At 47.1% G+C, this 25,716-nt stretch overlaps 1 protein-coding gene across 3 annotated transcripts in view; it reads left to right on the top strand.

Moving 5' to 3' along the window:
• The window catches only part of LOC132378785 (microtubule-associated protein 1A-like), a 49,465-nt gene extending 28,512 nt beyond the window's left edge, over positions 1-20,953 (top strand). For all 3 annotated transcript variants that reach the window (XM_059945956.1, XM_059945954.1, XM_059945955.1), the window contains 3 exons: positions 1,430-11,552; positions 15,907-16,139; positions 19,693-20,953. In XM_059945956.1, the coding sequence (XP_059801939.1) occupies positions 1,580-11,552; positions 15,907-16,139; positions 19,693-19,848 (10,362 nt within the window). In that variant the 5' untranslated portion in view covers positions 1,430-1,579 and the 3' untranslated portion in view covers positions 19,849-20,953. The remainder of the gene's footprint in view (positions 1-1,429; positions 11,553-15,906; positions 16,140-19,692) is intronic.
• The last annotated feature ends 4,763 nt before the right edge of the window (positions 20,954-25,716 follow it).

Below are 25,716 nucleotides of genomic sequence, written 5' to 3'. Positions count from 1 at the left end.
CCCAACTCATCCATGCTAGTCCCATCTGTCTGCAATTAGCCATAGCTCTCAAATCCTCTCCTATCCACGTAGTTATCTAGATGGCTTTCAAATGCTGGTAGAGTAGCATAGAAGTTAGTGTAACATTTTACAGTGACAGCAATCAAAGTGCAGGGTTCAATTCCCACTGCTGTGTGTAAGGAGTTTGTATATCTCCTTGTGGCCACGTGGGTTTCATCCAGGTGCTCGGTTTCCTCCCACAGTCCAAAAATGTACAGGTTCATAAATGGTGGGCATGTCAACACTAGCGGGCTGCCCCCAGCGCATCCTTGGGCAGTGTTGGCCATTGCCCCAAATGACGTATTTCACTGTACATTTTGATGTACACGTGACAAATAAAGCTAATCTTTATCTGCTAAGGTGTCTGCCTTGGCCATTATTTCTGGCAGCTCACTCCAAATATGCACCACCCTTTGTGTGAAAATCTGACCCTGATGTTCCTTTTAAATCTCTTCCCCTGATCTTAAACGTCTTGTTAATAGCACCTCTTCTCTAGAAAAAGGCCATTCTCTCTCCCCGTCTCTGCCTCTTATGATCTCGTACACATCTATCCAGTCAACTCTCAATCTCCTACCTTCCATGAAATAAAGTCCTAGTCAGTATCAGCATTAGGTTTACTACCACTGCATGCATCATGAATTTTGTTGATTTGTGGCAGCAGTGAAGCGCAATACATAAATTACAAAAAGAAGCATTTAATTATTTACAAATAAGTGCAGAAAGAAAGCAAGAATATTGAAGTCGTGTTCATGGTTCATTGTCCATTCAGGAATCTGATGGCAGAGGGGAAGAAGCTGTCCCTAAAACTTGGAGTGTGCATCTTCAAGCTCCTGTGACTCCTTTCTGATGGTAGTAATGAGAAGAGGGTGGTGAGGGTCCTTAGTGATGGATGCCGCCTTTCTGAGGCATCGTCTTTTGAAGGTATTCTCAATGGTGGGGAGACTCGTGCCTTGATGGAGCTGGCTGAGTTTGCAACCCTCTGCAACTTTTCCTGATCTTGTGTGGTGGCTCCTCCATACCAGACAGTGATGCCAGCAGTTAGACTGCTCTTCCACGGTGCATCTGTAGAAGTTTGCAAGAGCCGGTGGTAACATACCAAATCTCCTCAAAGTCCTAATGAAATATAGCAGCTGTTGTGCCTTCTTTGTAATTATATCAAAATGTTGGGCCCAGGGCAGATCATCAGAGATGTTGACATCCCAAAACTTGAAACTGCTCACTCTTTCCTTTGCTAGTTCTGTCCAGTCATTCCTCTGTGTCCTCTGATCCAGGGAATAAAGTCCTTGTCCACACAACATTTCCTTTGACCATACCTTTCCCTCACTGTACATGTCGTATCTATTTGTATATCCTCTGCTTGTCTGATTCTCTTCACGTGCTGTTGTTTCAGGTGACAGAACTACTGAGCAGTGCTGAAGCCGATACCAAGGCTTGCATCACCGTCTGTCACCCTGGCGAAGGAGATTGGAACAACCTCAAGCAACACAATCTCCAGGGATTCATCAATATTCAGCTGAACCCAGCGCCCACCCTGCCCGAGATGGATGGCGTCTCTGAATTCACAGAGTACCTCACAGAATCCGTCGAGGTGCCCTCGCCCTTTGACCTGCTGGAACCTCCGACCTCGGGGGGCTTCCTCAAGCTCTCCAAGCCATGCTGCTACATCTTCCCTGGCGGGAGGGGCGACTCGGCGCTCTTCGCTGTCAACGGCTTCAACATCCTGGTGGACGGCGGTTCCGAGAGGAAGTCATGCTTCTGGAAGCTGGTGCGTCACCTGGACAGGATCGACTCAATCCTACTGACGCACATCGGGGCTGACAATCTGCCCGGGATTAACGGGCTTCTGCAGAGAAAGATTGCAGAGCTGGACGAGGAGCAGTCGCAGGGCTCCACAACTTACAGTGACTGGATCAAGAACCTTATCTCCCCAGAGCTGGGCGTGGTTTTCTTCAACGTACCCGACAAACTGAAGATGCAGGAGTCCTCCATGAAGGTTAAGAGGAGCATTGAAGAAGCCTGCTTAACACTACAGTACCTGACTAAACTGGGAGTCAAACCAGAGCCTCTCAATAGGGTTGTTGGAGCTACTATTGACCCTATTCCACTATTCCACAAAATGGGAGTTGGCCGATTAGACATGTACATCCTTAATCCAGTGAAAGACAGCAAGGAAATGCAATTCCTAATGCAAAAATGGGCCGGGAACAGCAAAGCAAAGACTGGCATCATTCTTCCCAATGGCAAAGAGGGTGAGATTTCAGTCCCATACCTCACATCCATCACAGCTCTGGTTGTGTGGCACCCAGCCAATCCCTCCGAGAAGATAGTCCGAGTATTGTTCCCTGGCAACGCACCGCAGAACAAGATCTTGGAAGGGCTGGAGAAGCTGAAGCACCTGGACTTCCTCAAATACCCAGTGGCCACACAGAAGGACCTCATTGGTGGTTTAACCCCGCCTGTGGTGAAGCAGACGAAGATGAGGCAGAGGACGGACAGCAAAGAGAGCCTCAAGTCCTCGCCAAAGCCAGCTGCCCCCAAGCCAGTGAAAAAGGAAGAGCCCACGGAGGAGACGGTGACGAAACACCCCGAGGTTAAGGCAGAAGTGCTGAAGGAGAACAAGTTAGAAAAGAAAGAGGAGAAGAAGGGGAAAACAGAAGTGGAGAAGGCCACAACAGACATAATTAAAACAGAGAAGAAAAAGTTGTCCAAGGAGAAGACTGTCAAAAAACATGCAAAAGACAAGCAGGCAAAATCAGAAGAAAAAAAAGACAAGGAGAAAAAAGAGATTAAAAAGGAGAAGAAAGAGGTTAAGAAGGAAGATGTGAAAAAAGAGGAGAAAAAGGAGGCTAAGAAAGATGAGAAGAAGAAAGAAAAGGAGGCCAAGAAGGAGTCAAAGAAACTGCTTAAAGCTGATTTAAAGCCGTTCACTCCAGAAGTCAGAAAAACACTACACAAGGTGAAGGTGCCGGGCAAGAAAACAGAAGCCAAAGGCAAAGTTTCTAAAGGAAAAGATGAGGTGGAGCCAAAGGCTGAGCCCACCCTGGCCAAACCAGCACCTCCAGAGCCAACAGCCGCTCAGTTACGTGAGGAGAGGTCTATCATGTCTTCACCAGAGGACCTATCCAAGGACTTTGAACAGCTGAGGACTGAAGAAGCGTCCAAAGTTGAGGCTGTTTGTGTAGAGGCAGCCAAAGGTCCTGGCGAAGTGGAAGAAATGGCTGAGGTGGAGGAGAAAAAACCTCCAGACCAGCTGAAGGCCAGCCCTGGGCAGGAGGAGATTGCCAGACCACCTGATGTTGACTCTAAGGCCCCTCTAGAATCTGCAGAGGAGATAATCTCAGCAGCTGCAGAGGAAGTGACACCTCCAGAGGAGGAGGTCATCCGCCAGCCTGAACCCTCGGTAGAGAAGATCCTGGAAGATGAAAGTGTTGCCTTGGAAGAGTCGCTGGAAATGAGCGAGTTGGAAGAAAAAGTGGTTACGGTAAAAAAGGATGAAGAAGCTGTCACTAAGGATAGGTTAGAGCCCCGACGTGATGAAGAGCCTGAGGAATACCAGGCTGAAGAACAAGTGGCACCTCCAGAGACACTGGGAAAAGAGATCGGAAGGAAGGATGAAGAGGAAGAAATGGAGAAGTGTGAGCGATACATTGAATCGATGGAGACAAGGGAGCAGGTTGAGGAAAGTGAGGGTGAAGAGGTGGTGGAGAAAGCAGAACTGGAAGAAACGGTGGAAGCCGTGGATGAAGACAAGAAAGTAAAAGCCAAGGAAAAGGAAGGTGCACTCCACGAGGACCTGGGAGACCAGCTGCACCCCAGTGAGAAACAAGACAAGGATGTTTTTGAGCGTGAAACACTTCCGGCTGAGAAGCAGGTTCCACTGCAAGAAGCCAAAGTAGTGAAGGCCAAGGAAGACTCAGTGCCAACACAGCTCCTGCCTGCTCCTGGACCAGCGGGCGAGCCCATCTCGTACATCCAGGATGAAACCATCCCCGGCTATTCTGAGACAGAGCAAACTATTTCCGACGAAGAGATTCATGATGAACAAGAGGACCAAATATCTCACCTAAGATACGAAGTCGACACTTATGACATCTCCGTGCCAGACGACACAAGGTCGTTCGATGCCGTTCATGGAATGAAGGAGATCAAGGCCATGGCAGGAGCAGAGATGGCAGCCAAGGGCTTTACGAGGGAGGAGCCCGAGATAGTCATCTATCCCTCGGAGATCGTTGCAGCCCCACTGGCTGAGGAAGAGCACATCTCTTCCGCGGCTTCCATCACCGAATGTGATAAGCTCTCTTCCTTTGCCACGTCCATGGCAGAGGATCAGTCAGTGGCTTCAGTAACGGCACCCCAGACTGAGGAGACCGGGAAGAGTTCCCTGTTGCTGGACACTGTCAACAGCATGGCCTCCTCCAGGACAGAGGCCACCCAGGGCAGAGACTACATCCCATCCGCGGGCACCATATCCCCAACTTCCTCGTTGGAGGAGGACAAGTACTTCAAATCGCCACCTTCTGAAGACTCTCACCCCATTGTTGAAGTTGCCAAAATGGAGGAGGAGGAGGAGGAAGAGGAGGACCAGACACCAAATGTTGAGGTTCCGACTAAGCTTAAAGAGCAATACACTGCGATGTTCCCAGAAAAGACCGGTCCATCTCCCTTCCTGCCAGATGCGTTTACCACTGCCGACCAAACCATGGATGTTCGGGGTACTGATGCCAAGCCTAAACACGCCCTGCATTTCGACACAGACTTGCCAGAAAGCGACGAGAAGTGTATCAGCCCTGACGAAAGCACAGTGAAAATGGCCTCGCCTACTCAGTCGGGTCCCACCAGTGCAGGACACACCCCTTTCCACCAGTCGCCAGTTGAAGAGAGAACTGACTCTGTTGAGACTGAGCTGGAAGATCAGGCAGCACAGGAAACATCCATAGCCACTGAGGAACCACTTAGAAGTGAAGACTTGCCGGGTTCCAGGGAGAGTCCTCTTGGTGACTTGCCACCAAAGCCCGACTCTCTCAGAGAATCTGCTCTGCCTTGTCCACCAAGCTCTGACCTCCAGCATCCTGAGCTGACTTCAAAAGAGGATCTGATGCACTCGCAGGAGTTCCGAGCAATAGAGAAGATGGAAAAAGATGCCCACGAGACGGAACATGCAACGACCGAGAAAATGGAGAGGGATATTCAGGACTGGAAACCCACTCTGACCAAGATGGAGATCCCCGAGGAGAAACCGGCAGCTGCTGAGAGGCTTGGAGAAGGAGAGGATGCTGCAAAGGTGGAAAAAGTGAAGAAACCTGCTGCTCCTGAAGAGGCAGAAAGACTTGTCCCAGAATCAAAACCCGCAAAATCTGAACCCGAAAAGACTTTGGATCTTCTGGAACAGAAACCCGAACCTGTCGAAAAAATAGACAAAGAGGAGCCATCTGCCTTTACTGAGAAGATAACTAAAGAGACTCCAGTGAAGGAACCTGCAGATATCATAGAACAAAAGACAATCTCTCTTGACGAGGGAAAGACAAAGGAGGAAGACTTGGGGAAGATCTCTCTTGATATGGGAAGGAGTGAGAAAATGGAAAGTGAGAAAATCAGTTTGGATGAGAGACCTGGAGATGTTGACAAAATTGCAGAAGAAATGTTAGACGAGAAGTCTATCAGTGATAGAAAAATTGAACAGAAGGAAATGGATATCTCCCTTGAAGTTGGAAAATGTGAGGAGGAGGAAATGGAGAAGAAAACTGTCAAAGCTGAGCAGATGGAAAAAGATCTGCAGAAAATTCCTGAAGATATTAGCAAAACTGAACATGAAATGGAGAAAATGTCTATTGATGTCGGAAAGAGTGAGAAGGAAGAATTGAAGAAAGATGTCACAATTCATACAGAGATGGTTAAAGAGGAATTAGACACAAAACCTATTGATGTTGAACATTTGGAAAAGGAAAAAGGAGCTGGTGAGATTGAAAAGACAGTTAAAGAAGAATTGAAGACAAAATCTATTGATAAAGATTTGGAAAAGGAAAAACGAGCTGGTGAGATTGAAAAGACAGTTAAAGAAGAATTGAAGACAAAATCTATTGATAAAGATTTGGAAAAGGAAAAACGAGCTGGTGAGATTGAAAAGACAGTTAAAGAAGAATTGAAGACAAAATCTATTGATGTTGAACATTTGGAAAAGGAAACAGGAGCTGGTGAGATTGAAAAGACAATAAAAGAAGAATTGAAGACAAAATCTATCAATGTTGGAGATTTGGAAAAGGAAAAAGGAGCTGGTGAGATTGAAAAGATGGTTAAAGAAGAATTGAAGACAAAATCTGTCGACGTTGAATATTTGGAAAAGGAAAAAGGAGCTGGTGAGATTGAAAAGATGCTTAAAGAAGAATTAAAGACAAAACCTATTGATGTTGAACTTTGGGAAAAGGACGAAGGAGCTGGTGCGATTGAAAAGATGCTTAAAGAAGAATTAAAGACAAAACCTATCGATGTTGAACTTTGGGAAAAGGAGGAAGGAGCTGGTGCGATTGAAAAGATTGATCACAAGTTGCCTGAGGAGAAATCTATTGAGATTGGAAAGACTGAATCTGGGAAATCAGAGAAAATAACTACAGATGCTAGTAAGATTGAGAAAGAACTGGAAAAAAGACATGGAGATGTTGGAATGATTGAAAAAGAGGAGCTGGAAAAGAAGATTGGAGACAAGGAATTGGAGAAAATGTCTATGGTTGTTGGAAAGACTGAGGAAATGAAGAGTGAGAAAGAGGATTGGGGAAAAGTGCCAGGAGATGTTGTGAAGACTGAACCAGAGATGTTAGAGAAGAAATGTATTGATGATGGCAAGGTTGAAGATAAGGAGCTGGCAAGGATTACTATGGATGTCGTCAAAAGTGAGAAAGAGGATTTGGAAAAGAGATCTGGAGATGTTGGAAAGATAGATCAAGAGATAGTGGAGAAGTCTATTGATACCAAAGTTGAACACAAAGAATTTTTAGAGAAGATCTCATTTGATGTTGGTAAGAGTGAGAAAGATGATTTGGAAAAGAGACTTGGAGATAGGGAAAAGACTGAACAAGAAATTTTAGAGAAGAAATCTGTTGATGATATTGAACACAAAGAGTTGGACAAGATCTGTGTGGGTGTTGGAAAGAGTGAACAAGAGGAGCTGGAGACAGAATCACCAGACACTGCTAAAGTATCGAGAGTGGACCTAGAGAGCGAACTGGGAAAGAAAGTTGAAGATGTTGAAAAGATGGACAAAGAGCTTCCAGAGAAAAAAGTTCTAGATGCCATAAAGAAAGATGAAGACATCTTGCAGACAAAACCAGCAGATGTTTTGGAGAGTGGAGTTATAGACTTAGGAAAATTGGAAAAAGGCCCAGAGAAGAAACCTGCAGAGATTGAGAAGGTGGAAAAGTATGGGTTAGAAATGGAACAAATAGCAGAAAAATTACAAGCTACAACAACAGAAAAATACCCCGTTGCTGATTTGGAAAAGGGGTATACACCAACTGAAGATGTCCATTTTAAAGCTGACTACTCTCCAGCTACAACTGAAGTCGATATAACAGAAAAATATATCACTGAGAAACAAGACCAACTGAAAGGTCAAGGAGAAAGAATAGCAGAGGCAGCATATTCATCAGAAGATCAAGATCTTCCTGATGTTATGGAACTAATACCAACTGCTGGGAAGCTGAAAAGCAAGGAAGAAATTTCTAAAGAACCTCTCCCTAAAGACATGACATTAGCAGACCAGAAGGACAAAATGAGTCCTGTAGAACTGAAAGACGAAAATTTACTGAACAAGCTGTTAATATCGGAACCTTCGCTGTATCTGAAAGATGAACTCGAGGGCCAGGTAGTGGATAAAGCAGAATCTGTCTGTGTGCCTGAAGATGTCACCACAAAACCAGATACATGGGAACCCCTTGTTGGACGCAAGAGCTCCAGAGGAGACGAGGTGTCCCCTTCAGAGACAGAGGGACTATCAATAGGCAAAGCAGAGTTGGTGAGCACTGACTCAAAGCCTGTGGTCGATTACAGCAAGTGGAATCCCCCTTCCTATGAATCTCAATCCTATATGCAGGAAGAATCCAGGGTTAGCAGTGCTCTGCCCCACACGCCATCTCCCGAGGACTGGCCAGCTGAGAAATTCACGGGTGAGGTTCGACTAGCTGGGAGTGGAGATAAAGAAAAAGGCAGTGAAGTTCAGTATTCTTACTACACAGATGAAAAGTCTTGCTCTGGGTTTGACTACTCTTGGTCTGTTGAGCCAGGAAGCAGCCAGCTTCCACCTGCCTCTGACAGTGCCTTTGAGAAGGAGCGGGACCTCTCTCTGGAGTCAAAGCCTTTAACTACACCTTTCCCACAATCTGAGGACTTGTGGACAGGGGCAGAGTCAAAGCTCACTGCTGTGTCCACCACTGTAGTGACAGCTCTGGACACAGCAAAAGAACCAGCAGGCGAGAAGGAAACGAAGAAGTTGGATGTCCTTCCTGGAGAAGCCCTGAGAAAAGAAGAGAAAACTTCTCAGGAGCAGGCCTACCCTCCACCGGACGGGAGTCTGTACACATCCGTGTTCAAGGAGAGTGAAGCCTTGACAGGTGGAAAGGATTTTGCACTTGGTGAACAAGCCTACGGCTGTACAATGCATCCTCCTAGTGAACAGCAGGCAGTTTCCTTCACTCAGTTGGATTACCAGTCAGTGACCTGTTCAGAGGCAAAATGGAACAGTTTTGGGCTTGTTGCCGGGGAAAGCTACACTGGCACTTCAGTAGGGGGAGACAAGGACGCAGGTACTGAGGTGAAAGCATTCAGTTACTCTGAGGTGGATGAGAAGAGCAAGCTCCCGGGGCTTGAGGACCTCTGCAAGTCACAAAAGGAGGTTGAGCCTCTTGCGTTCCATCAGCTATCACAGCCACTGGACACACCATTCGGGGTGGCCTGGGAACCCAGAGAGGCAGAGAAAGAAGCCACGCTCCGCATGTCACCGTCAGAAAAGGAACCCTCCCAGCACAGCCCCCTGGGCAAGGAGCAACCAACACACGCGACAACTGAAACGAGGACTGAGAGGCCGCTGGGATATTCCCAAATTCCAGAACTTCCCTCGCCCCTCGCTCCATCAGCGAAAGGTGTCCCATTGACTGATGCCGAGGACAAGTCGCATTCTGAGCTGAAGCTGGAGCCCAGTTTGGGCGAAGGAACCTCAGACTCTCTCAGCCCTATGTCTCCCGAAGGAAGGAAGACTTTGGCCCTAAGCAGCCCGGAGTCCAAAGACAGCTCTTCCTCCTCGCTAGTGTACACAGAAGGGCCCCACATTGACTCTAGCATGTTTGGGACCAGTGCAGCCAAGCAGAAAGCACCAGAGTCGAGTGTCCTGGAATACTATGGGAAGGAAGCGGGTGAGAGCAGTAGTGACTCCGAACTGGAAAAAGGTGCCAAGGACAAGTCAGAGAAGGAGCAGCCCAAAGGGGAAAAGGGAGCGAGCTGTCTACAAGCAGATCTAGATTGGAGGGCTCGCTCCCCCAGCCCCCAGCCCCCTTGGACACAGCAACACCAGCTGGAGCCCACGTTGCCAGGAACTGCGGAACAGCAGCCACGGGAGCGGAGTCCAGCAAAGTCTGAGGAGGAACAGCTCTCTCTTGGCCACCAGGATCCAGGCATCCTGACTCCCAGTCACCACAAGGGAGCCCTGCAGAGCTTTCCCTGTGGACTGGACTACCCCTGCACCAAAGCAGCAGAGGAGGAGGAGCATTCCAAAGTTCCTTCCAGTCCTTCCCACACACCATCTCCTGAGGACCCACCAAGCGAGATTTTTACAGGAGAGATTGCCAAAGTTGCAAAGGTGGAGGGGCAAGATCCCAGCAAAGCCAAACCCCAGGAGGGGCAATTTGAGCAATGGGGCCCTGATTCCCTTGGCCTAGGCCAGGGACTCCTAACCACCCAGCAGGAGCTCTGGACAGTCAGTGCCAAACATTCCTGCACAGACAAGGAGGAGAAACCCTCTGCTGCTACCTTGGAATATTCTTCCTTGGCCAAGGAGAAGTTGTCTGCAGTTCCTCTCCCCACAGAAGGCCTGAAGGACAAATATTTGGAAGTATCCCAAGATGCCTTTGCTCCAAGCCCCACCCAGGACCTTGCTCCCTCCTCACCTGGACCAGCCCGTGATCAGAGTGCCAGCGACTCATCAGGGAGTGGGCCTGCAGTGGAGGGGACCAGTTCCCAAGGGTCTGTTGAGGGGTTGCACCTGACCCTCAAGGCTGGAACCCCAGCAAGGAGTCTGGATGAAGTGTCACCCTTGGTTCCTGCGGACAAGGCCGTATGCCAGGCTGCTGAAGCCGAGGAGGTGACCCTGGTAGAACACAGCCCGGCCTATCTGTGTGACATTGAGGACTCCACCTTGTCCTGCAGGGTCGAGTGCCAGGGGTCAGCCCCTAAAGCAGAAGCTGAAGATTTGGGAGGGGATTTCCAGACTGCCAAGCCTGGGCCAGGAGCAGGAGGCCCAACTGAGCGCCAGGCCCCAGGCTTGCCACCTCCCCTGGCCACACCAGAAGCCAACGGGCCAACAGAGACAGGTTTTGCCTCAGTGCCAGCCTGGAGCTCGCTGGGCCAGGAAAGGGATGCAAGCACCGGCCTGGATTCAGCCTCGAAGATTGAGCTAGCAGCCCGGCCATCTTCACTTCCTCCGTCCCAGGGGATGACACTACGGCCCTCAGAAGGGTCTGGACCTCAGCCCAGAGGCACTGGGTCTAGCTTCTCCTGCAGTGACCACAAGCTCCTGAAGGGTGAGCTGTCGCCATCCTTCATTAACCCCAGTCCACAGCTGGAAATGGAGGAGGACATTCACCCTCAGGCCACAAGTAGAGGGGTGGAGGATACCTGGAGGCCGGAAGTCCCAGGGCAACTGCGCCCTGATAGTCCACCCACTTCTGGCAGCGAGTCACCACCCCTCAATTCTGACTCGGACGTGCCACCTGAGACAGAGGACTGCCCCTCCATTACAGCTGAGGGGCCCATAGACTCGGACGAGGACGGTGACTTCCTGCCAGTGGACAAAGGCACTGGCGCCGCACCCCACCCGCGGCCAGGTCCTGACCCTCTGCCCGCCCCTGCCGCGGACCCCCAGCCCCAGCCTCCACCACCTGACGTCTGCATGGTGGACCCCGAGGTGCTAGGTGGTGATCCGGGCCGGCTGCTGAGAAAGGAGCTGAAAGACAAGGCCAAGGGCACCAGGAAGACGGCCAAGTCCAAGGCAGCCTCACCAGGCCGCAAGGCCGACAGCAAAGCCAAGCACCCCGCCACTCCTGCCAAGTCCGCCTCACCCAAAGAGCCCGGTGAGAGGTCGCCGAAGGCATCAGCCAGCAAGAAGAAGGAGAGGGAGGCAGCTGAGAAACCGACTCGAGCCTCCAAGGCCGGTGAGACTCAATTATCCCGGGCTGAGGACAGGGACGACGTCTCCAGGTCCAGCCAGCCCAGCCCAGGCAAGGCGCTGGTGAATGGGATCAAGTCCACCTCAGGTAAGAGATCAAACTCCGGCCTTGGGGAGAGTGACCACAGTGAATGTTCCCCTTGCTGGCCCAGGGCCCTTGAGAAAGGAGGCATTGGAGAGGGACTAGCGGAGATTCATGAGAATGCTCCCATATCTTATGATCTAAGGTGAGAAATGCCTCTCAAATCTACTCAGTCCTTCCCCACAAATCGCTGATAGACAGACTTTATTGATCCCGAGGGAAATTGGGTTTTGTTACAGCTGCACCAACCAAGAATAGTGAAGAAATATAGCAATATAAAACCATAAATAATTAAATAATAAGTTAATCATGCCAAGTAGAAAAAGTAAGTCCAGGACCAGCCTATTGGCACAGGGTGTCTGATACTCCGAGGGAGGAGTTGTAAAGTTTGATGGCCACAGGTAGGAATGACTTCCTATGACGCTTAGTGTTACATCTCGGTGGAATGAGTCTCTGGCTGAATGTACTCCTGTGCCTAACCAGTACATTATGGAGTGGATGGGAGTCATTGTCTAAGATGGCATGCAACTTGGACAGCATCCTCTTTTCAGACACCACCATCAGAGAGTCCAGTTCCACCCCCACAACATCACTGTCCTTACAAATCAGTTTGTTGATTCTGTTAGTGTCTGCTACCCTCAGCCTGCTGCCCCAGCACACAACAGCAAACATGATAGCACTGGCCACCACAGACTCATAGAACATCCTCAGCATTGTCCGGCAGATTTAAAAGACCTCAGTCTCCTCAGGAAATAGAGACAGCTCTGACCCTTGTAGACAGCCTCAGTGTTCTTTGACCAGTCCAGTTTATTGTCCACTCGTATCCCCAGGTAATTGTAATCCTCCACCATGTCCACACTGACCCCTCAGATGGAAACAGGGGTCACCGGTGCCTTAATCCTCCTCAGGTCCACCACTAGCTCCTTAGTCTTTTTCACATTAAGCTGCAGATGATTCTGCTCGCACCATGTGACAAAGTTTCCCACCGTCGCCCTGTACTCAGCCTCATCTCCCTTGCTGATGCATCCAACTATGGCAGAGTCATCAGAAAACTTCTGAAGATGGCAAGACTCTGTGTTGTAGTTGAAGTCCGAGGTGTAGATGGTGAAGAGAAAGGGAGACGGGACAGTCCCCTGTGGAGCCCCAGTGGTGCTCACCACTCTGTCTGACAGAGACAGTGAGTTGCCCGAATTGAGTCATATGGACGTCTCTGATGGGCTTCGAAGTTGGGTTGAAAACGGAAAGATGATGATGTTGAAAACCTGTAAGATAAACAACAGGAAATGCTCACGGATCGGACAGCATCTGTGGAGAGAGGAAAGGTCTGGGGCACCTCATCTGAAGGATCCCGTTGACTGACTTTCTCTCTCCACAAATGCTGCCTGACCTGCTGGGTGTAGCCGGTTTTGTCCCAAGTCAGGATGGTGTGTGTCTAGGAGGGGAACCTTCAGGTGGTGGTGTCCCCATGCCACGACTGCCCTCCTACAGGTTGGTAGGGGTGGTGGGTGGGTTAGCCAGTGCTGGCAGAGTGGCCTGGGCAGGGATCTTGTAGACAGCGCACAATGCAGCCACTCTGTCAGTACTGGGGGGAAGTGAATGTGCTGCGTCCACCGCCATTCCAATATTGCCAGTGGTGGTCAGGTCAATGTCACCATAGTCTTACAAATCCTGAACTCCCAGTGTTACAACAAGCGCCCATTCTACCACTTCTCCACTTCAGAGTGCAAGTGACTTCTCTCTTTGTTTGGAGAGTGTGATGAGACAATTGTGTCTGTCCCCAAACAGGACAGAATGAAGCAACAAAAAAACTCCTGTTTCTGCACACTGGTCAAGTAGCCCATAAACACCATCTCTGCTACAGCGTTCTGCCTAAAGGATTTGTTTTTCAAAGGATGTGTTCTGTTTTTGTAAAAGAAAATGCCTTTTGTTTGGGGAAATCGGCAACAAGCAGATGCTGTGTTAAAGTGAGAGCGGACCGTTTTGAAGAATAGTTCCCCCAGACAGCACAGGAAAGCCCTTCAACCTACGATGCTGTGCTGACCCGCTCTAAAATCAATCTAACCCTTCCCTCCCACATAACCCTCCATTTTCCTTTCATCCATGTGCCTATCTAAGAGTTTCTGAAATGCCCCTTCCACCACCCCTGACAGGGGATTCCATGCACCCATCACTCTCTGTGTAAAACAACTTACCTCTGACACTCCCCCCCTCCGTACTTTGCTCAGTCACCATGAAGTTATGCCCCTGGTTTTAACCATTTCCATCCTGGAAAAAAGTCTGGTTCTCCACTCTGTCAGGTCACTCCAAGGAGAAAAGCCCCAGCTCGCTCAGTGAATCTGCGTAAGACAACTTATCCAATCCAGGTAGCAAACTGGTAAATCTCCTCTGCGCCCTTTCTAACACTTCCACGTCTTTCCTATAATGAGGTGACCAGAATTGAATACAATATTCCAAGTGTGGTTTAACCAGGGTTTAAAGAGCTCTTGCTGTCACCTTCTCAGGAGCCTGTCGACGCCAGGGTCAAATGGCTTCAAGTCAGGATTTATTAAAGCAGAATGTAACTTTCAGGTTCAGCTGTCATGGAGAAGAATCCAAACTGACCTGTAATCCTAGAATGGGGTTAATTTGGTCAAATCCGTGACAGCTCCTTGCAGGACAGCCTCGTGCCCCAGGGCCCAGCAAACTCCAGTCTCTCCTGTTTGTCCAACTCCTTTCTGAAGGCGCTGGATTCTGAACTGCCAACGAGCCGTGTAGTGATACAGCAGGGAGACGGGCCCCTTGGCTCATCTCACCGAGTCCCATTGGCCTGCATTTGGCCTAAATCCTCTAAATCTTTCCTCTCCTGTACACGCGTGACCCCACCATCAGCAACACTCGTCTCCAACTTATAGGGACCGATTGAATAGGTTTGGACTTTATTGGCGGGAATGTAGGAGAATGAGGGGAGGTTTGACAGAGGTATACAAAATTAAGAGGGGAATTGATGTTGAGTCATAGGTTGGGGATGTAAAGTGAAATGTTTAAGGGGCACGTGAGAGGTACTCCTTTACTTAGAGGGTGTTGTCAACGTGGAACCAATTGTCAGTGGAATTGGTGGGTACGGGTTTGACTGGAGCAGGTTTGGATAAGTATGTAGATGGGAAGGGTTTGGAGGGTTAGATAGATGGGGGTTAGCAGAATCAGTGCAGATTAGATGGACCAAAGGGACTGCTTCTGTCCTGTAGTGCTTTGTGACTGGTTTCCCCCTTGTGTTTCAATGCATAAGGAGGTAATCCTAGAGCTTTTACAACTGTTTTCCTGCACACTGGGCACGTCTAGTTGCAGTGGGAGTTGCTCCCTGTGTGTTATCTTGTCTGAACCTGTCGCCTTCAATGAAATCTTCACTCAACCTCTGCCCTTTCAAGCCTAGCTACAAAATGCCACGCCAACACCTTGAATTGTCTGTGCTCTTATTCCCAATCCTGCAATGATTTCAGCAGACACCCTGTTTGAAGCATGGGACAGTACAGCACAGGAACAGAGCCTTTGGCCCACGGCATCTGTGCTGAACAAAATACCGAATTAAACTAATCCCTTCTGCCTAGTGTTAGGAAAAACAATGCTAGTTGTCTAACCTATCTATGCCTCTCGCAATTTTATTCAAATAATGCAGTACTAGAGAAGCTTACAGAGCTTTCCGGAAACATACAAATGTAATCATAGAGGACACACTGAACAATTGTATGTACATACTGTGACCACTAGGGGACACACTGAGCAACTGTATATACATACTGTAACCACTAGGAAGAATACTAAACAGTTATATTTATATAAGTAGCTATAAAAATACAAGCAGATAATTAATTGTTAAACTGCAAAGAAAATAACAACTAAACAGTCTAATCCAACATCTCGGAGGATGCTGTTACAGCACCAGTGATCCAGATTCAATTTCCACCGCTGTCTGTAAGGAGTTTGTATGTTTCCCCTGTTACCTTGGGTTCCCTCTGGTGCTCTAGTTTCCTCCCACGTTCCAAAGACGTACAGACTGGTAGTTAATTGGTCACACCGATGTAATTGGGTGGTACAAACTCGTTGGGCAGGAAGGGTTTGTTATTGTGTATTCTGTGAGTCTAAATAAATCTGTATCTCTAAATAAGTAACTGAAGAAGGTGAGAAAATGGGGTTGAGGAAGGAAAAATCCGCCAAGACCAAATGGTAGAGTGATCCCGATGGGCCAAGTGGCCCACCCTTGCTCCTGTGTCTAATGGTTTGATAGGTGTTGAGGATAGTACCAGCCACGGCACCTCGCAGCAGTAGAGTTTCAAAGCGGGGCCCACTTTGACACATCACTCACCTTGAGCTTCTCTCCCACCAGCTCCCACCAATACCAAGAGCAGCTCAGGAGTCCCCGCGGGCCCTCCTGTGTATGTTGACCTGGCGTACATTCCCAACCACTGCAGCGGGAAGAATGTCGACCAGGAATTCTTCAAGCGTGTACGATCCTCCTATTACGTGGTGAGCGGGAACGACCCTGGAAGTGGAGAGCCGAGCCGGGCCGTGTTGGATGCCCTGTTGGATGGGAAGGCCCAATGGGGGAACAACCTTCAGGTGGGTATTTGGTCCCCAGATCGTCCTCCTGTTCGGTTTCTCCAAGCATACACAGACACAGAGACACACACACAGACTCACACTTGCAAGTTCTATACACTTCCACACACAGAGACAGACAGACACACGCCTTCGCTCCCCCTCAATCTTCCAGCCCCACTGCCCACACTACACGCTCCGTCAGACATGCTTTTCTGAGTCACCGTGCTGTGGTGTGCAGCCCCTACACCCCTGACCCACTCAGGGTCATGGGAACTGCTGTGTCAGGAGAATGTGGAACACTGGGCAGACACCCCTCCTGCTCTGTCGAGGTACACGGGAGATCTGGGACAATGCTGACAATGCGTCATCCTAAACAATTGATCAGGTCTTACTTGATCTGTGTTTTTGGGATCTTACTGTGCTCAAATTGGCTCCTACGCTGCAGTGACCATACAGGTCTGACAGCACCTTTGTGCATCCTGAAAGGGGCAAGGGAGTTGCTATAGAAATGTAAGTATGTTTATTTCCTCATGATGTGATTGTGAGTATCTCTTTGAGGTCACAGATATAGTGAGGGGAGACCTTCACATAATAGTTGTGAGTAATCAGTGTATCAAGTCCACTCTGCACTGTGAGAGCTGGGTGTAGGTGGTTCTCCAGATGATAGCTGCCCAGAGCAGCCAGTCCCCACCCAACCCGAACGTTCTGTCTCCCTCCTCCCCTCTCCCATCGGGCATCTGAAAGCACTTACAGCAGGCTCAATGCCATCCTGCTGTTACCAGGCTCTTTGCCTCACTACCTATCTCATTATGATCCTGCACTGCACTTCCTGCATGGTTAGTCCTCCTCAGTGCACTGTGGAATAATTGATCTGTATGAACAGTGTGCAAGACTAGCTTGTCACTGTATTTCAGTACATCAAAAAAAGTAAATTTTATTATCAAAGTACATATATGTCACTACATATAACCCCGAGAGTCATTTTCTTGTGCACATTGTCAAGAAGTCTATAAAATAATAACCATAACAGAATCAATGAAAGACTGTCCAACTTGGATGTTTAATCAGAGCACAGATGTCTACAAACTGCAAATACAAATAAAAGAAATAATAATAAATGTCAAGAGGAGATTAAGAGTTATTGACAATGTCCATTGGTTTTGGGAATATTGCAAGATGGGGCAAGTTGAAGTTGAATGAATCTGTCCCCTTTGGTTCAAGAGTCTAATGGTTGAGGGGTAATAACTGTTCCTGAACCTGGTGATATGAGTCCTGAGGCTCCTGTACCTTGTTCTTGATGGCAACAGTGAGAAGAGAGCATGTCCTGGGTTGTGGGGGTCTCTGATCATTGATACTGCTTTCCTGTGACACAATTTCATGTAGATTTGTGCTCAATGGTTGTGAGGGCTTTACCTGTGATACTTGTAGGATTTTCTGTTTAAGGGCATTGGTTTTTTCATACCAGGCTGTGATGCAGCCAGTCGATATACTGTCCACTACACATCTATTTGTCAAAGTTGCTGAAACTCCCTAAACTCCTAAGGAAGTAGAGGCATTGTCATGCTTTCTCTGTAATTGGACTTGTGTGCTGGGCCCGGGACAGATCCTCCGAAATAACAACATCTTGGAATTTAAAGTTGCTGACCCTCCGATGAGGACTGGCGCACAGACCTCTGGTTTCTTTCTCCTGGTCTATAATCAGCTCCTTGGTCTTGCTGACATGGAGTAAGAGGTTGTTGTTATGGCACCACTCAGCCTGATTTACAATCTCCCTCCTATATGCTGATTTGGCCTATGGCAGTGGCGTCATTGGCAAACTTGTATATGGTGTGGAAGTTGTGCGTAGCCACACAGTCGCAGGTGTAAAGCGAGTAGAGCAGGGGCTAAGCACACATCCCTGTGGTGCTACTGTGCTGATAGAGATCATGCAGGAGGTGTTGTTGCCAATCCAAACTGAATGGGGTCTGTAAATGTGGAAATCCAGGATCCAACTGCACAAGGAGGTAGTAAGGCCAAGGTCTTGAAGCTTATTGATTAGTTTTGAGGGGATGAATATTGAATGTCGATAGAGAACACCCTGATGTATGCATCTTTGCTGTCCAGATGTTCCAGGGTTGAGTGAAGAGCCAATAATATGACATTTGCTGTGAAGCTGTTGCTCTGGTAGGCAATTGGAATTGATCCAAGTTGCTGCTCAGGCAGGATTTGATATGATCCACAATCATCATCTTCTCAAAACACTTCATCACTGTGGATGTGATAGTCACTGAGGCAGGTCACCACGCTCTTCTTGGGCGTCGGTATAATTGAAGCCTGTTTGAAGTGAGAGGTAAAGATTACAGTGAGCACACTAGCCAGTTGATCAGAACAGGTCTTTAGTACTTGGCCAGGGGTATTTCATCTGGGCCCGACGCCTTTTGTGGCTTTGCCTTCCTGAAGGCCTCAGAGACTGAAATCACAGGGGATGTGGGAGTTAGTGATGGTCAAAGTGAGTGTAAAAGGCATTGAGCTCATCTGGGAGTGAATGTAACTTTGTAAGAGGTGACAGTATTCAAGCCTTGCCACAACTGTTGAGCGTCCGTCATTGATTCAAGTTTGGTGCGGAATTGCGACTTTGCCCATGTGACAATAATAAAACCAAAAACAGCAGAACCAAGTACAATCTGCACTCTAATAAATCACTGACCTGTCAGAATTGTTGTTTCCCACAGCATTGCTATAACAATGGGTGGCTGAGGGACAGCATAGGCCTGATTCCTTGCTGTGTCTCTCTAACTCCAGGTTTCCACCTCTTTCCTCTCTAACAGACTCACATTTCACCTCTCTTATTCTTTTGTTCCATTTAATTTTGTAATTTTTATTAATTTTCTTTATGCATTGCACTGTACTGCTGCTGAAAGCAACAAATTTCACAGCATATGTCAGTGATAGTAAACCCATTATTAAGAGCCCTCAGCATCCAGGACATGCCCTCTTCTCATTGTCACCATCAGGGAGGAGGTACAGGAGCCTGATGACTGACACTCAATGCTTTAGCAACAGCTTCTTTCCCTCTGCCATCAGAATTATGAATGGACCAGGAACACTATGTCATTTTTTGTTGTGTTTTTGCACTAATTTATTTTAATATATATTTCTTATTGTAACGTAGGATTTCTTTAACTATTGTGCTGCAGTGCTGTGGCAAAACGATAAATTCAGAAGTCATAGGGTGCAGAAACAGGCCTTTCGGTCCATCTAGTCCCTGCCAAACTATTATCCTACCAAGTCACATTGACCTGCACCCAGACAGTAGTCCTCCATACTCCTCCCATCGTTTTACAACATATGTCCGTAATAATAAACCTGCTTTTGATTCTTAATGCCTCATTACGTGGCCTATTTTCCAGCTCGCCTGGTGGAGTGCCCTACGATGTCCTCTTGCACTAGGGGTGCTCTTGGACAGAAGTGACAATGGGTGTCTTCAGCAAACCACAGAAGCCTGGCCTCGTCAATCTTCGCCAGGCTTGAAAGACTTTTTAAAAATTTGTTGGCTTGCTTTAACAGAGGAACTTCTGTCTCCCTGTCCTAGGTGACGCTAATCCCGACCCACGACACGGAAGTCACGCGTGAGTGGTACCAGCAGACCCACGAGAGGCAGCAGAACCTAAACATCATGGTACTGGCCAGCAGCAGCACCGTCGTGATGCAGGACGAGTCGTTCCCCGCATGCAAGATCGAGTTCTGAGCTCCAGCCAACCTCGATCGGCGGCCCGCGGGAGAAACCCTGCTTCATCATTCCATTCCTCCACTAATCGTTTCTTTAATTAGGTTCATTTAAGGCTAGATTTGCAGCTTACTGCTAAGGAAACAATTGATAGTGTGAGTGCATTGACCTCTCCCCCTCGTGAATAGGGGACTAGTTTGGAGACCAATTTGCTATTCAGAGTGGCTGTTTGCTTGTAATTCATCTCGTATATGTTGTGACTGGAATTGGGACTCTGTTGGTGTGACAGATGAAGTTTTCATTAGAAGGTTTCGTCCCACTGCTCGATTTGAGGGCCACCAGCCGATGATCCAGTTCGCTGGCTCCACAGCTAGTATGCTTTTTGTGGGTAAGGGTTCTTTTGCCTCTGAGGGACCTTAATGTTGGAACACGTTTTGCGAGAGAAATCTTCAATCTGTCCTACGTTTCCCGGTTCCCATAGCAAGCACTGCGGTACTCCATCCTCGTCTTCAGCCAGCCCAGGGGCAAAGAGCAACTCAAGCCCAGTGAAGCTGCAGAAGGGACATCCTATTTGGGCTGTGCCTGATTTCACACTCCCCGCAGTCTCCAAACTGCCCAGAGCACACAGGGTTGCCCCAGTAATAAGGCCAGCAATGGCAGGTCTTCGATGGGGAGTCAATGTTATTGGGTGCAAGTATAAAAGGCAGGGCTGTTGGGTGTTGGAGGGCGGCCCAGACTAACTGCATGCTGGACATCTCTTGCTTGGGTTCCAAGGGACCTGCTGATTTTTTTTTTGTCCATTGCCCATGCTTCTCTCAAAGCAACAACTGATAAAACCTGTTTGAGATGATCCATGCAAGGAAATGAAGGCACTTGCCAAACAATCAGACACTTTAACCATTTGCCGTGGATTACAATGTAAACTGTGAATGAGACTCTGAAACAATAGCAATCCATTGTATTTAAAGAGACAGCATCCTGTTAAAAATGATGGGACGTCAAAACTATTCCTGCACTAGATAGACAACGAACTTGGAATAAAGACCAATTCACTATATTTGTACCTATAGATTAATTTAAATTGTGTAATGAAATTCTGAGTTGTATAAAGAATTGTGATGCGTGAGCTTGGAAAGCTATCTCAATGGGATGTTGTTTCAATTGCTTGACACAACCTATCAAAAGCACCTGTCTCTTTAAGAAGGCAATATCTGGTTTAAGTTGTGTTTCTTGAATTGTCCATCTTTAAGTGCACACTGCAGTTTCTGATCACCCTGTAACAGGCGTGTTTGGCCGTGTTGGTTCCTGAGGCAGTGTGTTTCTGGGCGGTGGTCTTTGGATGCATTTGTACCTTGTGGGGGAGTAATATTGGTGTTGGAACATGTAGGAAAAAGACGGAGGCATCAAGGAGACAAGTGTGTACGACCGTGACCTTGCATCATAGTGTTCATCACATTACAGGCCAACACTTGTGTAATACCTCCTGTTCAATCTTCATGATGGTTTTAATGGAATAATTCTGTTCCTTTTACAAATAGAGACTCATTGATGTGGTACTGCTCTGAGTAGAGGTCCTACCTTGACCTTTTGCTCCTACCCCATGGAGATAAATGGCCCATCAATGCCATCAGGTTACTGAGAGCTCCCTCACTGTGAGTATCAGAACATGAGAAGGAAGGGCTAATGTTGGATATTGCCTTTTTAACAAACCAAAGTGTGCAAGTAGCCTCTATTAAGCTGTAATACCAGGTGTGGTTGCCTTAGACATTAGGATGAATGTAGCTAATTAATGCACTACTGCTGCAGCGATGCAGAGCTGGGACTGGCTACGTTACGTTATGTTGCCAATTTACTGCACTCCACTGACAGGCATGTAGTAAGCAAAGCTTCGCTATCGTGTCTCCATCTGCATTCATTCTTTAATTATTTTGCCCCTTTCTTTAAACTCCCACAAGGTAGAAAACTGACCATGTGCGGACCAAAACAGATGCAACCTTTGGATCTGTGACCTTGGGATGAGTTGAAAGAGCCTGGAAACAGTTTAGTTGGGGAGATGGGTGACTATTGCATTCAGCGCAAGCCACAGCTCTGTTGTACTGTCTGTGTGGATATCTTCCTTCCCTAAGCATGTGCTCGAAACTGTACTCGGTCGAATCTGCTTGTTCCCCCCAGCTAGTTGCACCTTACGGGACTTCAGTATTGATTTGCAGAATAAACCGGCCCTACAGGTTATAAGATTGGAGGGGTGGCTCACCCACTGTAAACTTCCTTAGTAAATAATACCTACCCCTAGTAAATCAGTCACATTTCTGAGTGATCCACTGCTCAGTGACTTTCAGTGCCTGTGCTAGTGACTGTTCTATGCAGCTAACAGCTCCAACCCGATCCATGACAGGAAGCACAATCCCACCGCAGGGTAGCAGATCATTTGAATATTCCAACCAAATATAATGGGGTGTCTTTAATCCCCACCAGCCCATGGTCTGATAATTGAAATCTAGACCAAAAACCCACTGGGAAGGCAAACACAAAGCAACGAAGAAAGAGGAAAGTGAGGGCTGACATTGGCCTGTTTAAATGTGCACAGGAGGAGCTGATAGAATGTTAGTCATGTGGATCATATCACGAGCATTATTGAACTGTGTTTAGTGGGGGGGGGGTATAGATTATTTCAGTCACTCCCCACCTGTGAATATATTGGAAGGTAGATGGTGTGCGTGTGTGTGAGTGTGTAAATATTTAACGTACATATATATAGAAAGCTGGATAGGATGGCCCAAGCATTCTATACCAAGGTATGTAGATTTGCTCTTGGTTCAGACTTTAATATGGAGTGTACAATGTCTGTATTTCCTAAAGTGTCCCCAAAATGGCCAACATATAATGTATACACATAACCGTATTAGGTTAACAATGATACTTGCTGGATCTCCTGAGCGGCAGGCAGGATGAAAGTGACGAGGCAAACAGGTTGACATGCCATTGTGCATCCAGTTGTTTTCTTTGAAAGCTGTCAGCACCGTGCAGTTAGTTAGATTAGCACAAGTGTGTGAGGTCAGTTGGAACATTAGTAGAATAGTAAGAGAAGTTGGTAAGTTGTCTGAACAAGAGGACACTCCCTTCTCCAGATTTTCTGCATTAAACTCTAGCGCGGACGCAGAAGTAGGTGATGAATTTTTTTTTTGACGAGCTGCTGTGTCCTTATCAGAGGCGGAGAGGTCTCCACGGAAAAGATGTTGCACTGCATCCCAATTCTGGTAGCGGCAGGTCGATAATGAGGGGAGTGTTTACCTCTCGCTTCCTCCCTCCTGTACATACCTGAAGCACAGGGATTAAATAGTGATTGCCAAGTAATTGGGAGACCCTCATCTGATGTGTTTTCCCCATTGACCTTACAATGAAGATGAGTGCATGGGAGAAGGCAGATTTTTTTTTTAAATTATGTATTTAGAGGGAATATAGTTAGTGTAGGCATGCTTGTAGACTACTGGGAACTCTGTTGTTCTGTGTTCTCAAAAGGATTGGACGAGAGCTGTCTTTGTAATAGCAGACTCCTAACCCGACTTGTCTTTGGTACCGATACTCTTGTACATTTCTATCATCACAGAGCAGGTTATATCCAGACGTTCAGTTATAGGAAATTCAGAAGGAGACCAGATCTCATGAAGCTTAATTAATAATTTATTTGTCTTGTAGTTTCAGTGTTTTATATAGATTACGTTCTTAATTTATAAGCACAACTCTAACCAGTATTGTAGCTGCAAGTTGACATGTTTACATTTGTGCCCCGTTTATTGAGGTGCAATTTGCTCATTCTCATTTTTAATTTTGGAACTTTGAGAATTCATGCTTTTCAAAAGAAAATATAGATCTAAGGGATGATGAATTTATTTCTGTGCTTTTACTGGGATATATTTTTCCTGGTAATGTTCATTTTTCCACTGTAGTGGAGGTGACCTGGACCCTGGCAAATGTGTTCCATCAGTCCTCACTTCCATAGTCACTCTCCCCACACACTGAATTTCCCCAGGGGAAAGTTCTGAAAGAACAGTTACCAGAATATTTGTTCCACGTCAGCACCAGGCTCAGGGAGAACCCTTGTAGCCAAGACCATGTCACATAAATTCTTCCTCACAAAATCCTAACCTCTTCCCAATCAGACATCACTCCTTTAAAGAGTCATTACCTGATTCCCAAAGGATAGGCATATTGTGATTCCCAGTTCCCCACCAGCTCATCAATCTATTGCCATTGTGTCTCAGAGATTATCCTGCTCTACAAAAGTCTTTACTCTCCTGTATGAGGTGAGTGAGGGATGGGGAAGTGGTGAAGGGTGAAACTAATTTCTTTGATTTTCAAACATTAGAGCTTTGTACTGAATTTCAAATGGTCGCAGCTGTAAGTAGGGGGGGGGGGAATTAATTCTTCCCAAAAGGTTTCTGTAATGGCACTTCTCTCTTTACAGTAATGAGCGACGGAGGTTAGCATCCCAAAAATTGAGAGAGATGGGGAGTGGAAATAGAGAGAGAGAGAGAGAGAGAGAGAGAGAGAAGTTTGGGGATGAAGGGGTTAGGAAGATGGTAGAGCCCTGAAACATGGGGACATGATTTGGAAAACTGGGTGAAGGTGATTTGGAGAATGGTTGGGGTCTCGAGGTGAAACCATAGCACAATAGATCTAAGTAATTGCCTGGAAGGTGGACTTCTCATTTCTTCTGCCTGAGGGAGTGAGGAAATGGGCACAGAGTGGGGCCAGTGATGTTCACAAGTCTTGTGACCTCTTGTTCACAATTCCATTTTAACTCTGCCAAAGGAAATCAAACACCTGTTCAACTCTACCCAGGGGCATGAGAGGGAATATTCACACTCCTGCCCTGCTCTGTCCAATCTTTGTGTTTTTCCATGGTGTGAAAATTGCTGATATATCTGTCTGTTCCTGCTTCTGGCTTGGTGAGGTTTACTTCAGCTTAGTTGCTCTATATGATGTGAGGAGGCAGACATTGGAAGGCCTCCAAAACAAAAAGCTTCTTCCATTTCCTCCCACGGCAAGGGAAACAATTAGCTGGTCTTACGTTCTGTGTAGGCACGACAACCAAGGCAGGTATGTGGGGGGTGGGGGAGGTGTATCTCTAAATTTTGATTGGTTGAAAAAAAATCTGGATGGATTTAGGTTGGGGGCAAAGAAGTAGGTACCTGATGCCCAGCGCTATTTTACAGGAATTGTTATGTGTATTAGTCAAGGAAATAAGAATCTGAATTTGTGAGAAACTTGAAAAAAAGTACTATGGAAAAGGCTACAAATGGAATCTCTCTGCTGCTGTGTTTTCTTAAGCTGGTCTTACTCCATTAACTTCATTCTGCATCCAGACAGCTTGCTCTGGATGGTCATTGTCCTGTTCAGGAAGTCTCGTACTCTACCTGACACCCAAATCCTCTGTTCTTGTAGAGTGGGCCTTTGTTTGCATTTTGACTTTTGAATGTGTACTCCTAGCATTATTAAAAAGGGACCTGTACATCAATGAACCACAAGTGTCCTATCCGAGCTCCTGTACAGAGCACGTTGGAAGAAGGGGAAAAGGGAACTCCCTCTGGAGTTTATAAAACTCTTAGTTCTTATTTTAATGACTGGGTTGCTTAGTGTCCAGCTGGTAAACTACTAGCTGCTTACTAAGAATAAAAAAAATCAACTCCTCCCAGACCAGTGATAATTCTTTCTGTTGTAAAATGCTCAAAGTTAGTGTAACAGTATTAATCCATCACACACCCCATTTTGTTTTCCTGAACCATATCAATAAGCTGCAGAATTAAGTGTAATGCACTGAGTTTGAGGTAGGAAAAGTGCCACTATGAATGTTCCTTACGTACCCAACAAGCACCGTCTGCCTCTTCC

This window comes from Hypanus sabinus, chromosome 21 (genome assembly GCF_030144855.1).
Source record: "Hypanus sabinus isolate sHypSab1 chromosome 21, sHypSab1.hap1, whole genome shotgun sequence".
NCBI classification, from domain to species: domain Eukaryota; kingdom Metazoa; phylum Chordata; class Chondrichthyes; order Myliobatiformes; family Dasyatidae; genus Hypanus; species Hypanus sabinus.
The sequence above is the reverse complement of the archived record's forward strand: the minus strand, read 5'-3'. Positions and strand labels throughout refer to the sequence as shown.